This window comes from Gracilinanus agilis, chromosome 2 (genome assembly GCF_016433145.1).
Source record: "Gracilinanus agilis isolate LMUSP501 chromosome 2, AgileGrace, whole genome shotgun sequence".
In the NCBI taxonomy this organism is placed as follows: domain Eukaryota; kingdom Metazoa; phylum Chordata; class Mammalia; order Didelphimorphia; family Didelphidae; genus Gracilinanus; species Gracilinanus agilis.
The window spans coordinates 146,744,852-146,759,615 of record NC_058131.1 but is presented as its reverse complement, the minus strand read 5'-3'; the positions used below and the strand labels follow the sequence as shown (position 1 = coordinate 146,759,615).

The window sequence follows — 14,764 nt, the reverse complement described above, 5'->3', positions numbered from 1 at the left end:
AGAGATAGACAAAGAGGGGCCACTAACTCAATGGGTAGAGAAGTAGGCCTGGAGATGAGAGCTCCTGGGTTCAAATCTGCCCTCAGATACTTCCTAGCTGTGTGACGCTGGGTAAGTCACTTAATCACCATTGCCTAGCCCTTACCACACTTCTACCTTGGAACCCATACTATTGATTACAAGACAGAAGGTAAGGGTTTAAAAAATAAAAAAAAGGCTCTGTCCCTGATCTCAAAAAAACTCACATCATCATGGAGGAAGCATACATTCAGTGTAACTAGAAGGTAATCTCAGTCAGTTGGGTGAGGGGAGGAGAAGACAAGTGAGAGAAAAACCTCTTAGCTGAATCCAGGACACCAGGAAAGGCAAGGGCACTCACCCACTGAGGTGAATTCACTTTCCTGTTCTCTGTACATGATAGGAATACAGAGAATACAATGGGCCTTTGCATGCTTGGATGACGCAAAATCTATCCCCAAAAATGTACGCAAATAATAATCATTACTTATTACACAACAATAATAAATGGTAGCCAGATAAGAACTAAAACAATTTTTTAAGGAAGTTCTAAAAGGGAAATGGATTTTTCGTTAGGGTCCTGCTCTCAGCCTGGAAATCACCCCCAAACTCCCACTCTGTTTTCTCTATATAGACATTTGGCTTTTTTTTTTGGTTTGTTTTTTTTTTTTCCAACAAGGAACCAAACCGGAATGGAAAAGTGGTCAGGTCCGTGTTTGTTGCAGCTTCCCCTCCGCCCACCCCACCAATCCCAATTCCTTTAGGCTTGGCAAGGAGTCCTGGAGCAGACCAGAGGTGGAGCCGCGCAGAGGGAGGAGCCTGAAGGAGGAGCCCAAAGACAAGGTATTTAAATCCCGCGGGGCTGGAAGCAGGAGGAAGTGCTTCTAGCATCTGCCCTTGCTTATTGAATTGAGGTTCCCTTTACGCCAGCGCACTCCCGACTGCCACCATGGCCGGCTCCCGGCTTTCCCTAGTACTGCTGCCGCTGCTGCTGATCGCCCTGGTCTGTGCTGTCCACGCCGAGGGGAAGCCTCACCTCATCGGCGGCATCACCGATGCGGACGTGAACGAAGAGGGTGTGCAGCGCGCGATCCACTTCGCCTTAAGCGAGTATAACAAGGCCAGCAATGACAAGTTCGGCCACCGAATGGTGCGGGCGATTCGAATTCAGAAGCAGGTCTGTACAGGCACCTATCAACGCCTCTCCCCTCCCCCAGGGTCCTAAGGGAAAGGGAGGGCCAGGGTCAGCGGGAGGTGCGACCTGGATCGTCCAAGCCACTCCCTCCGCCCACCAGTCTGCCCCGCTCTGTCTCTGGGCTCGGCTCTAGCCGCCTGCATCTGGGCTCGGAGTGGGATGCTGCGCCCCCTTGTAAGACTTCCCCAGCCCCTGGATAGATAGTTCCGTGGGCTTTTCCCCTGTGATCCCAGGTAGAATCTGAGCCTCCGGACTCCGTGCGAGATCTTGCAGGTTCGGGACCCTCACTTGGGGATTGTGAATCTTCTATTTGTCTGTGTGCGAATGTATATGTGTATTGTGTGTCTGCAGTGTGTATTACGTATGCATGCTGTGTATAGAGTTTGGTGTCTGTGTGTGTGTACGTGAGTGTTGGTTGGTCGGTCGTCCTTTGAACTCGAGGAGGACCAAAATGACATCACTGTCCAGTCAGGGTACAATGTATCTAACTGGTTGATCAGACCAATCGGAGCTCTGAAGGCTTTACCTTGAGTTGGGCACAATCAGCCCACCTGAAATATGAGCGTCTCGTGTTTCTTTTGAGCGACTGCAATTCTGCTGTGCTCTTGTGTACGTATACGCCATGCACACATCTACAGATATTTCTAGACATAGAAGTATGGGATTATATCTTTGCCTTAAAGTCAGGGATTATATCTTTGCCTTTATTTATATCTTGACTGACTGCTTAGTCAATTAACCAGAATTTATTAAGCACTGTGCTAAGTTCTAATGACTTCCGGAATAGTAGGCACTTCATAAATGCTTCTTGACTCTTATTTGCATGTTAACTTTAGGTGTTAGTCACTTTCTGTTCATTAAAGGAAAATGAAATATTTTTTAAAATAATGATAGAGGGGAATATACTTTTCTATGTTAGTACCAATCCTATCCACCGTGTTGTTCCCAGTGTCTGGTACATTGTATATCATTTTTAATATACTCAGAATGTCTCAAAAGTCTTAGTGCAGTTTTAAACTATTAAAATAGAAACTTTTAATTGACCTCCTCAGTAATAATACCATGCGTTTTAATTTGTGCGTTTTAAGAACATTATTCTGAGGAGTGGTCTACAAGTTTCCACAAAGGGATCCTTAAAACATAGAAAAATGATTTAGAGCCCTGATTTAGGTGGTGGAACGGGCTCATCTGAGATTGTCCTGTTGCCCAGTGTTGGACAGAAACAAATAAATGCTTTCTCTCTCCCTTACTTGGCGATTCTGCACTGTCACTTGGATTGGAAAGCATAGGGGGAAGGGAGGCAGTTTCTATTTGGCCAGCTCAGGAAGCTGAACACCCAGTGCTTTCTCCTTTGCAGTTCAATAATGAGGGGTGGTGTCCCCTGAACTCCAGGGAATATAGACAGGCAGTATTTATTCTTGAACTGTGATGCATTCTTCTCTATCCCCCAAGCTGTAATGGGAGCCAAGTTGTGACTAACAGACTAAGTAACTTTCCACTGTTAGTTTGGGGAAGAGTCAGAATAAAAGAAAATTAAATTGATGCAGTCCTTCTTGGGACTAACCAACACCCTGTTCTTCTTGTGGATATTATGCAAGCCCAGTAATGTAGCAGAATAATTCTTGGTCTGCAACCCACTGGGGTGTTAACCAGTATCTTATCTTGACTTTTTAATCTTTGTTTTTTAAAATCCAGGGAAGGTCTAAACAGGCTGTTCTTTGGCACCTAAGGCCTCCAAATATATATATATTTTTTTCCTGCTACCTAACAATTGTGAGTCAATAGTTTCTATCTTTGGGTTTTTGTGCTTTTTCAACCAGTAAAGTAAGTTAAAAGGAAAATCAGTTCATTTTGGTGCCTCAATTTTCTCATCTTTAAAATTTCACTATCTAAATCTCTTATTATCCCTGGCTGATTCTCTTCCCTATTATATACAAGCATATACTAGGTCAGAAAAATGCTTCATTGCCCAATGGCCAAAATTCACCTTTGGCAAATGATGGCCTCTACTGAATTATCCGTTTGTCAGACATTATTAGCCTATGGTGGCCCATTTCTCTGTCTTTTCAGGACCTGGGATTGCTATGGCTTGCAGGGTCAGAATTCTAGGTTGATTGGACTTTAAAAAGACAGTAAAAAAGGTTGTTGTTTTTTTTTTCCCCTCTTCTTCCCAAAGGTCATTCTGTGGAGCCACTCTAAAGAACTGGTTGGACTTTGGGTGGAGTTGGGATTGCCTAATCTATGACCTTTAGGGTCTAGCCAGCATGGTTGGAATTTTGCATATATGTTTGTGTAAGAGGGAAATTTATTCTGGGCAGATTGTTTTGAGTGACCTATATGATTCAGAACTCTTCAGTTTATCTAGGTTTTTGAGGATTATAGCAAAGGTTACCCAAACTATTATTCCTTAGAAATATCCACAAAAATGGTGGAATTTCCTATACCCGGCTGAAAACAAATGTCTTGGGGTCAGGCATATATCACTTGCACCAAGCATAGTGGTAAGGTTTATTATGATTGTCTTTTATTGTCTTGTCTTGAAAATGTTTTCTAAATGTGCTTTTTTTTTTTAAACCCATACCTTATATCTTAGAATCAGTACTGTGTTTTGGTTCCAAGGCAGAAAAGCCAGTAAGCAGTAATGGCTAAGTAATGAAGATTAAAGGATCTTACCAGCTATAAATACCATGCTGAAAAACCTCAACCATACTGGCTTGTCCCTTAAAGACATTGATTAGACAATTCTAATCCTGCCCACAGTTCAACCAGTTCTTTAATGCTGCTGAATAGAATGACCTTTTGGAAGAAATTGGGGGGGGGGGGGTGGAGAAATGTCGACTAGAAAGTGTCTGAGATTAAATTTGAACCCAGGACCTCCCATCTTCAGTTCTTGCTCTCAAACCACTGAACCACCTAGCTACTCCTTAAGTGTGTCTTTTTTATAAGATTTTGCAAGTTTCTATTAGGTCAGAATCCTGACTCACTAGCCATCATAGTGGAACATTCATATGACACTGAGATTTGCAAAGCACTTTGCATACATCATCTCTTTTGATTATAAAATCACAGAAGATAGAAGTTGGAAGGGACAGAAGAAGGTGCCTAGTCCAAACTCTTTCTGAAAAAGAATCCCCCATCTAGCATCCAAGACCATGAGTGAGTTTTTTATATCATTTATAGGCCTGCCCTGTGCCAAGTACTGGGGATATAGGTACAAAAATTAAATAGTCTCTGCCCTCAGAGTTTACAGATTAATAAAGGAGTTGACCCATCACAGATAGGCTTAGGGGTATCACAGGAATGCCAAGGAGCCATGGGATGCTTGGAGAAGCCTTTGGGGGTATTGTGGTATTTGGGGAGGGGTCAACGATCACAGGAGGATGCTAAGATTTGTCTGGAGGATCAGGGTGGGTAGATGTTAAGCATGGTCCAAAGCTGGCTACATGAGATGGGTTAGGAGAGTTTCCATTCTCTCACTTACTGGTACAGGTCATTTCACGCCCAGTTACTCATCAGAACAGTCCAGCCAGGGGCAAAATTCCAGAGCCCAGTGAATTTACTCCCCAGGCCTTCTCTCAAGGGCTAGCCTCCAGGTGGTGTTTGTATTCTTTGCTTTTGGAGACTCCCTGTGAGGGAAAACCACATACCCCATCCATTCCATGCACACGCACAGCCCTCCCTTTCTACTTTTGAATTTTTTAATCATTATGAAAAGTGAACTAGATTTAGCATCCTCCTACAATCTGTTCCATTTCTGTCCCATGAATTTGCCATTTGTCTGACCTGTATGTTAAGTGTACAGTCACTTAACCCTTGGACCTTGTTTTTCTCATTGGTGGAAAAAATAAGTGGCTTGAACTAAATCCCTTCCAGCTCTAAATCTATGATCTTAACCCTAAATTTGCCTCTTTGAAAGCTTATCTATTGTTTCCTTTGGTTAAAAGTCAGACAACAAGCACTTGTTGCAAATGTCTGTGTGTAAAGCACTCTAGTCCTGGAGATAAAGAAAGTTTAAAAAGTCCCTCTTCTAAAACAACAATAACTTTTTTTAAGGGAAAGGGACAGCTAGTAACTCAATGTTAGACACCCAGGCCTAGAGATGAGGAGGTCCTGGATTCAAATCTGGCCTCAGATACTTCTTAGTTTTGTGACCCAATCAAGTCACTTAACCCCCATTGCCTTGGCCTTACTGCTGCTCTGCCTTGGAACCAATACCTAGTATCAGGTCTAAGACAGAAGGTAAGAAATTTAAAAAAAAAAAAAGTCCTCTTCTCAAGTAGTTCACAGTCTGATGAGAGAGATAGTAGGCAAACTAACATGAATAAATAATTATATTATTACTAAGATATATTAATAATAATGAATAAACAATCATATGTAGGATCAATGGAAGGTAGTCATCGAGGAAGACACTATAATTAAAGATTATTATTAATATCTCTACCTGTAGAAGGTGGCACTTTTGCCAAGACTTGGAGGAAGTCAGAGAAGCCAGAGGAGGAGATGATGAGACAAAGAGTTCCAGGCTTGGGAAATACCCAGAATTAGCAGATGGCATGTTTTGTGAGAGGAATACCAATGAGGCCAGAGTCCTTGGATCAAAGTGTATTACAGAAGCATTCAGGGAGCCACACGGTAGAATACAGGAAAGTGAAGAAAAGACCAGGTTCCAAAGGACCTTAAAAGCCAGAGACTTTCTTTGGGGGCCTGAAGGATCAGTGATAGGGAGTCCTTGAACTTCAGTAGTCGAGGGGCTGGTGTGTTTCGAATGAGCTTAAGAAAGATCAGTTTGACAGCTAAGTGGAGGGGAGAGTGGACTGGAGAGAGCCTTAAAGGAAAGAAACCAAATCAGTAAGCTATTACAAAGCACTTTACTCACAACCATCTTATAAATTAGAAAGCGGATATATTAACCCAGTTTTCAAGATTAAGAAACAGGCTCTTAGAGATTATGTAATTTGTCTCAGGTCACATAGTTTTTAAGTGTTATTCTGGGAATTTAAAACAGTTTTCTTTGAAGTGGAAAGCCTATTAGTACTTGGAGTCAGGAGAGACTTGATTTAGGATCCCAACTCTTGGATGCTTACTAGCATTATGACCCTGGATAAGTCACTAACTTTGTGGGCCTCAATTTCCTTGAATAATGTGCAAGGTGAGCTAGATGATAGTTTCTTCTATCTCTAAATCCTATGACCCTCTAAACCAAAACTCTCCAGGAGATATGAAGGTTTAGAATAGATTGGGGAACTTAGGGTTGATTTAGCTAAAATTGAGAAATTTCCCACTCTTGGGTAATTCATTTTTGTTGGCAGAGGTGCAGCTATGTGTGATTTTAATCAAACTTTAAGGCCCTCATTGTGGAAAGAACTTTGTAATTTTTTTATGTTGTTAGAACTTGTATAGTGATTCAGAGTTAAGATTTAGAGACATTGTGCAGATGAGGAAGCCAAGACCTAAAAAGAATAGGGTCAGGATCATAAATTTAGAGAGAGGTTGCCTAGTCCAGCTTCCTCATTTTACAGATGAAGATGAGTTGTGAAGAAACTTGCCCAGGGTCACCAGAATCACAATTATAAAGCCCTGACCTGATTAGGCATCCCCACATCCCTCCCCTGCAGGAAATGTTATTTGGATAGATAGTAGATAGGACTATGCCATGTCTCATCTAGTACCTTGTATAAAGCCAAGATGTCAGATTGCATTTGTTTTATAAAACCTCTTGTTTTCCTATAGGAAAGGAGTCAAATTTCCTTACTCTAGGGGATTCAGGAATAAGCTTTGGAAGAAAAAAGAGAGTGCTATCCTTGACTGCGTATACCTGTCTGTGTGTTTATTTCTAGTCAATCCACAGTTATTTAAAGTCCAATTATCTGTTTCACGGATGATCACAAATTTAGCCATAAATTGGCCTCCATGTCATCCTAGTTTCCTCGACACCTAAAACACTGCACAATGTAAAGAAGTATCCCTTTCTTCTATAACTCCCAGACTTTATCAGTGTTCACTTTTGACTCAGACACTGACTTTGGCTAAGCCATCTGTCTTTTCTTACTAAAAAAATGGGAGTCAGCATTTAGAGCTAAAAGGAATGAATCTTTGAAATTATCTAGGTTAAACTGTTCATAACGTTTGTCTCACCCACCTTTAAAATAGCATTGTTTTTAAGGTTTATTAAGTACTAAAATTAAGGGTAGCTAGGTGCCAGACTCATATTCCTGAGTTCAAATCTGACTTCACACATTAGTGATGTGACCCTGGGCAAGTCACTACCTCTTGTCTCACTTTCCTCATCTGTAAAATGAGCTGAAGAAGAAAATGGTAGACTACTCCATTATCTTTGCCAAGAAAACCCCTGTGGGGTTATTACAAGTTGGACATAATTGAATATGAAAAAGTTCTAAATAAAAATGGGCACTTATCTCATTGATGGGGTTTTCAGTGTCCTTCCTACCCTCTTCTTGGACTTTTCTTGAAAGTCAATTTCAAACTTGATGCATGAACTTGTCAAATAAAGACATTGGTTGAGATGGTCTGTGGTTCCTTCTAACTTTGGTTTAATGACAGGGATGGGGAAAACCCCATGCTTGGTACATTGTATAAATAAATTAGAATGAGCTCCACAGCTTAGAGCTGAAACTCTTTTATTGGAGAGCCAAGTTATAGAAGAGCTTAGACTCATCCAGGGCCCTTACAGGGCAGCCCTGGGCTGCCATGACACTTTTTCTCCATGATTCCCCCAATAGATCTGTGAGCTCAATGATGTAGTACTCCCTCTAAGACCTACTCCTGTGTGCCTTCCCAGTCTGTGCTGCTCATCCTGTCCAGGTCTTTTTGTATATACTTCATTGGCCACTTAATGGGTTAAAGGATCTTTATCTAGGTACCTTGACACTCCCTGAATACCAATGAAACTGTAGCTGTCCATCTGTTATCCTTTCCCCTCACTAGGCAATTTGCCCACTTCCTTTTCATTTACAAATCTCTTTCATATTCATTCAGGCCCACAAAGGCTCTCCTTGATAGGGTACCTCTATTCTGGCACCTCAGTGAGTGGTCATCAACACATATTTTAGACTCTGCTATATCATAGTATCTGAAGAGACATAAAATAGGATTCTTACCCCCAAGAAAATTTAAATTTAATTGGAGGTACTGAACAAAAGGTTAAATAAAACAGTACTAATACAAATATACAAAAGATTAAATCATTATAAAAGGCAACTTATCTAGAATTGTAAATAGATGATAAAAAAAATAATATGTTCCAAGAAAGAGGTTGGGTCCTGGTGGTTGTTGTTTTTGAAAGAATAATCTTTTTTTGAGGGCTTGGGAAACATGGAAGGCCTGACAGGAAGAACTTTATCTGGCTGTGAGGACATAGGGTTTAGGAAAAGCCTGTCTATATATGCAGAGCACCTCTCTCTATCCTGTTAATTATTTCTTATTTACCTTGTATAGGGTTTTGTATATTTTTATTTCTATGCTGTCTCCCCTATTAGATTATGGGCTCCTTGAGGGCAGCAACTGCCTTTTGCCCTTTTTTTTTTTTTTAATATCATTGGCATTTACCACAGTGACTGGCACATAGTAAGTGCCTGATAAATATTTATTGATGGATAGACAGAAAAAATAAATATAATCCTAGATTCACCCATATAACAGCCTTGAATAAGAACCCTGAAGAAAGCCAGAGAAAAACTTTTGACCTCTGATAGATATTTAAATCCATTTGAAGTTCAGGACTCCAGGAGCTTCAAAATAACATATTTAAAAGTTTTACTACTTGGTCTTTGAAGGAGTACTATTATATCATTGAGCTTATAGATCCTTTGTGGGAATCATGAGGGAAAAGTGTTGATCCTCACAACAACCCTGGGAAGTTATGAATGAAAGCTTCCTATCCTGGACTTAATTCATAAGAGAATCATACGTTTGACATATTTTATAATCATGAGCAAGCCATTTGCCCCCTAATAGATTTCTTTCCTTCTTTCCTTTCTCCCTTCCTCCTTTTTCTATTTATTTGTTTTCTACATTAAATGTCCTATATCTCTCTCTCCCTCTTTGCACTAGAGAAGGAATCATTTGACCCCCTCCCAAAGTGTCTATAATATATACATGTGTGTAATGTGTGTGTATCTATATAAAACATTATCATGTATGTTTCTGTTTATCAGTTCTATTTCCAAAGATGGACATTCACATTTGGTCTTCAAATAATATTTCTGTTACAGCATATAATCTTCTCTTGGTTCTGTTCATTTTGCTCTTCCTGAATTCATTTAGGTCTTCCTTTTTTTTTTTTTTAAATTAATTTGCTCATCATTTCTTACTGTAAAGGTTTTCAAGACTAAATAACAGGGCAGTTGCCATTCTGCATTAGTAAAAAGAATTTTCATACCAGTATTTCCCCACATAAGTCAGATTTCACAATTTTTTTTTTAAAAAGCCTGCTTGAGTTCCTAGCATTAGGAAGTGTGAAACATTCTGTAAAAATACATTTTTTGGAAAACTGAATCTTATTCTGGGAGAAGTAGCAGGGACTATTTTTGTTGCTCTTTTTATCCTCAACACCTATTCCATTTCCTTATACATAGTTAAGAGGTGTTTAATAGATATCGAATTCATCACAGAAATTATTGCTTGAACTGACCTTAGTGTGACTGTAAAGTTTGCCTTCATTCATAAAAATGGCAGACTTCATTTAAACTCCTTATCTGGTTTCCTTACTAACAGCTGGTGGCTGGCATAAAATACATGTTGGAGATTGAGATTAGCCGAACCACCTGCACCAAGTCTGTGACTGACTTTTCAAGCTGCCCCCTTCATGAGGATCCAACTTTGAAAAAGGTATGTGACTGAAAAATCCAAAAGACCCTTCATTTTGACAGTGAATTTGGCGGGGGCGGTTCTTTGGATTATGCTATCAGAGGTTCAGAGTATGTTAACCTGACATTGCACAAAAGCATAATAGAGACTGATTAAGGATGAGGGGGATCAGGAGGATCCAAATTGAAGCCTTCCCTGTGATACGTTTTGGTTGTGTGACCAAGGGTAAGTCAATTGTCCTCTCATTTCCCTAGATAACCATCCAACCAACTTGCAGACAAGTTACTGATCTATATTGCTGGAGGGATTTTTATGGAATTACAGAATTAGAGCTGAAAGAGACTTCATAGGGAATTTAATCCAGTCCACTTGATTTTACCCATAAAGAAACTGAGGAGTAGAAAATTTAAGTAACATACCTAAATCCACACAAAAATGTGGGAACTGGTACCTGAGCTGATATTTGATGGAAACTAAGGATCCCAGAAATACTAGTAATGGCAGAAAGACAAGAGAAATTAAGATAACCAATATCCACAAAGAATTCCCCTTCTATAGATAGTAGGATAGTTTACTTAGAAAATCCTAGAGAATAGGTGAAGAAACTACTCTAGATTAAGTAGCAACTTCAGTAAAATAACTGAGTACAAAAGAAATCTACAAAAGTGATCAACCTTTTTCTCAGTGACTAACAAAAAAATCAAAGAGGAAAAGGTAGAAAAATTACAGTTGAAATGACTACCAACTGCATTAAATATTTAAGAATTACAAGTCAGTCTTTAAAGAAATAAGTTAAACCTAAATAAATGGAGACAGATTTAGTAATTGTGTTACTTAATTCTTTAGCTAATCATCTCAACCTTAACTTCCTGCCTCTACAGGACAAAGAGGGAGCAGTTACTTTAGGATGTAGGATGGTTCTCATCATCTCACAATCTGACCCATAATTTACCACCTGAGATCCCAAAAGACACCATCTAATTTACAGAAATTGAAGCTGGTGGAGTTAGTGAAGCAGCTGGTCAAGTTGAAGTGCCAGGCACTGTGCTAAGCCCTGGAGATAAAAAAAGAAAAATATTTTTAAGTCCCTTCACTGAAGGAACCCAAGTCTAGTAGAAGACAAAACATCCAAATTACTGTGTACATACAAGATAGAGAAAGGATCAGTTGGAGATTATCAGTGAAGGAAGACACTAAGATTAAGGAGGATCAGGAAAAACTTCTTTCAAAAGGTGGGATTTTCACTGAGAAGGTGGAGAGGATGAGGGAGAGAGCTCTAGCTATAGAGGATGGCTAGAGAAAATGCCCAGAATCAGGGGGTGGGGTGATCTTTCCTCTACCTTTGCTTTTCCTTGGGGTCCTTCATTTCCTTCTGCTTCATCAGGATTCTGGGAAGAGATTTACTTATTTGTGTTCACATCTTCCCTCTTCCTCACTCATTTTTTCAGAGGAAGTTAATAATAAAACCTTGCATTTAGATAGCAGTTCCTTTAATTTTAGTTGTAAAGCAGTTCCTTTAATTCCTTTAACAACTACCTCAGAAGGTATAATTATCCCCATATTACAAATGAGTAAACTAAAGTTCTGAGAGATTAGAAATCAGTTCTCATAAGCTTTGGAAGTAGGATTTGAACCCTGGTCTTCTCAATTCCAAGCTTATTCTCTCCCTTGAACTCTAGCATAACCCTGGCTTCAGACAAACATTTCCTTGTTTAACCAGGATCAGAACAATTTTGCCCTCCAGTTCACTCCTCCCCAAAAGGATGTCCAAAATCCTCTAGCCCAGGGATTTCTGGAAAAATAAGCTAGAGACAGAGATTCCTGCTGCACTCAGCATGATACTACATTCTGTGTAATTATGCCTTGTTCTACATGTACTCAAAATGTTCTGTTTTGGAAAGAGAAGGACTAGGTTGTAAGGCAGCACCAGGTTAAAACACCAGGACACACAAATTCCCATCCTCTTTATCAATGTCCTTGTTAGAGGCAAGAGCTCCTTCAGAGACAAAATATCTATTCACTATCCTTGTGTGACACTGACTTAATTCCTTTATATATGTATACCTATTTTCTTTCTTTTGATTAAGGAAAAGGAAAATTCCATTATAAAAATGATTGATTGAAGTGGATAGGTTATTAGAAAGGTTTTCCATAAATGACTAATCCAGAATCATTGTCAGTTTCCTTATCTGTAAAATGGAGATAATTCCTATAGCAATTAGCTCATAGAGTAACCCTGAGTCTCAAAAGAGTAGATCAGGGGTCGGCAACCTTTTTGGCCGTGAGAACCATAAATGCCACATTTTTTAAAATGTAATTTCGTGAGAGCCGTACAGTGCTCACAGTGCGCGCTCCGGAAACAGCACCTGAAAAAAAATTGACTTTATGGCTCCTGCAGAAAGAGCCATACATTGCCGACCCCTAGAGTGGATATATGTAAAAGTCAGTCTGGGAACACACTCTGAAGTTGAGGCAGTAATGAATTTGGATCATCTACTATTTTCCAAAATGCTTGAAGTAATTCTGGGTCCATTCTTAAAATGTTTTTTTAATTTTTCTTCATGTTCATTGATGGCCTTTCTCTCTCTTTTTCCCCCTCAGAACTCCATCTGCAATTTTGTGGTGTACACTGTTCCTTGGATGAGCAAAATCAGCCTCCTGAAGGATGAGTGCAGGGCTGCCTAGAGATATCCTTCCACACATCTGAGCTGCAGCTGTTTTCTCTTTTTTTGAAAAAAAGAGCAATAACACAACCCATTTCACTCATTATTACCCAAATTAGTGCTGTGCAAGATAATGATGTAATCTCCTCCCTAAGCCAGCAGGAGGAGAAAATAAAGGCATATCTATCATAGTACCTTTTTGAATGACTATTCAGTTCCTTACTTACCCTTTCTGCCTGTGTTTTCTAAATACTGCATATTTTCAGAGATGAGAGGTTGTGAAACTTAAATCATTGAATGCCAATTCACTTTTAAAAGGCAGCAATTAGAACTGGAGTAGCTTTCTGGTGTGTCCTTAATGGTTCCCGGTAGTTAGGCACAAGAGTAGAGCCCTAGCTTTACACATTAGCCTTAATGAACACTAAGAATCACAAGAATATTTAGGTTTGGGAGGTTTTGTTTCATTTTTTTTTTTAACATACCTCCCCATTACCATTTCTAGGCTTAGTTCAAGTTTTCAGCATCAGAATCCTGATATATGGGGGATTAAAAAGTCCCCCCAATCCACCTCCTTATCCAGTGTAGGAATCCCCACAGTCTCTCTAACAAGGATCTAAACTCTTCTAGTTATTGAATAGAATACCTTGTATCTGGTCCTAATATGTTCTCTCTTCTAAATGTAATAATTTTGTAACTTCCATCAGATCCCTCTGCTTTGCCAGCCACACACCCTGATACACACAGCAGTATCCGTGATAATGCTTTGCTATGTTTCTGTTTACATAGAGGAAAAGGCTCCCCCTCCCTCTTCCATCCTTTTCAATAAAGGTTCTGCTCTTCTATTCTTGAATAATTAAGAGCTTCCTTGCCCAGTATACAATCCCTGAGCTCATGGGTGACCCTTTCAGGGAGAAGATTGCCCAGTCGCCTACCTCATGGATAATCTTATTCTGTGCCCATCCTGGCTTTGAGGAAACTTGACCGTGAGAAATAGATAGATATTTTTTTCAAGATACTTAGCAATTTTTCAGATCTAGTTTACCTAATGTCTGGGGCAAAACCAGTAATGGATTGTATCTCTTCATTAAGAGGTAGCCGTTATCTCAGAATTCACAGTCTGCTTAGCTTAGATACTGAGAAATATCCTTAGAACTAGCTTGATTAAATCTACAGTTCTTTTAATTGAGAGGAAGGGTAGGGTTTGCAAAAACCTTTTACAGAAGTTAGTGGGGAAAAGGGAAAAGAATTGTTGCACTTCTGAGAAGCCATAATACTTAATGATAATGATGACATTAAACAATAGTAATAATAATTTGATTCGTCTCTTAGCATCACTTCCACAGGTAGAATTCAGTAGAACCCAGTGTCATGAAGTAGGTCAAGTCAACAAACTTAGGAGCCTACTCTTATGTTAGGACCTGTGCCAAGTGTGCTGAGGATACAGAGAAAGGCAAAAAGCAGTCCTTGCTTTCAAGGACCTCATAGTCGTAATGGTCAAGAGAAAACAATAATTAATGAAAAGTCAGCCAGGAAAAATGTGACCTATCCAACTTCTTCTTTCAAAGTCTCAAGCCTCAGTTGGAAAAAGAATTAGTCCCACTGAAGATTTTAAGAATTTAGCCTGCTAAGTCTTTCTGGTCTCTCAGTACTTCCCATCATTCATTCCCTCATTGATCAGCAGAAGTAGATGATTTTAAAAAAGGATTATTTTTAACTTTTTAAAAATTTTGAAATCCGGTAGCAGCTGGGTGGCTCAGTGAATTGAGAGTCAGGCCTAGAGATAGGAGGCCTAAGTTCAAATCTGACCTCAAACACTTCCTAGCTATGTGACCCTGGGCAAGTCACTTGATCCCCATTGCCTACCCTTACCACTCTTATGCCTTGGAGCCAATACACAGTATGGACTCCAAGACGGAAGGTAAGGGTTTAAAAAAAATTTTTTTTTTTAAATCTAAATGTCCTCTATCAACCCCCCCCCTTTGAAAAGGCAGGCAATATCATATCAATTATACATGTGAAATCATGCAAACAGATTTCCATATTAGCCACATTACCAAAG

At 39.6% G+C, this 14,764-nt stretch overlaps 1 protein-coding gene across 1 annotated transcript; it reads left to right on the top strand.

Annotated features, from left to right (window-relative positions):
• The first annotated feature begins 883 nt into the window (after nt 1-883).
• Nucleotides 884-12,896, top strand: LOC123234785 (cystatin-like). The gene is made up of 3 exons (XM_044660755.1): nt 884-1,195; nt 9,950-10,063; nt 12,644-12,896. The coding sequence occupies exons 1-3, from the start codon at nt 968-970 to the stop codon at nt 12,725-12,727; spliced, it is 426 nt and encodes a 141-aa protein (XP_044516690.1). The 5' UTR covers nt 884-967; the 3' UTR covers nt 12,728-12,896.
• The last annotated feature ends 1,868 nt before the right edge of the window (nt 12,897-14,764 follow it).

Excerpts from the sequence above, each read along its gene's own strand:
- LOC123234785 (XM_044660755.1), top strand. The coding sequence starts at position 968 with ATGGCCGGCTCCCGGCTTTCCCTAGTACTGCTGCCGCTGCTGCTGATC. Across the intron at positions 1,196-9,949 it reads CGATTCGAATTCAGAAGCAG|CTGGTGGCTGGCATAAAATA; the intron begins GTCTGTACAGGC and ends CCTTACTAACAG. Across the intron at positions 10,064-12,643 it reads AGGATCCAACTTTGAAAAAG|AACTCCATCTGCAATTTTGT; the intron begins GTATGTGACTGA and ends TTTCCCCCTCAG.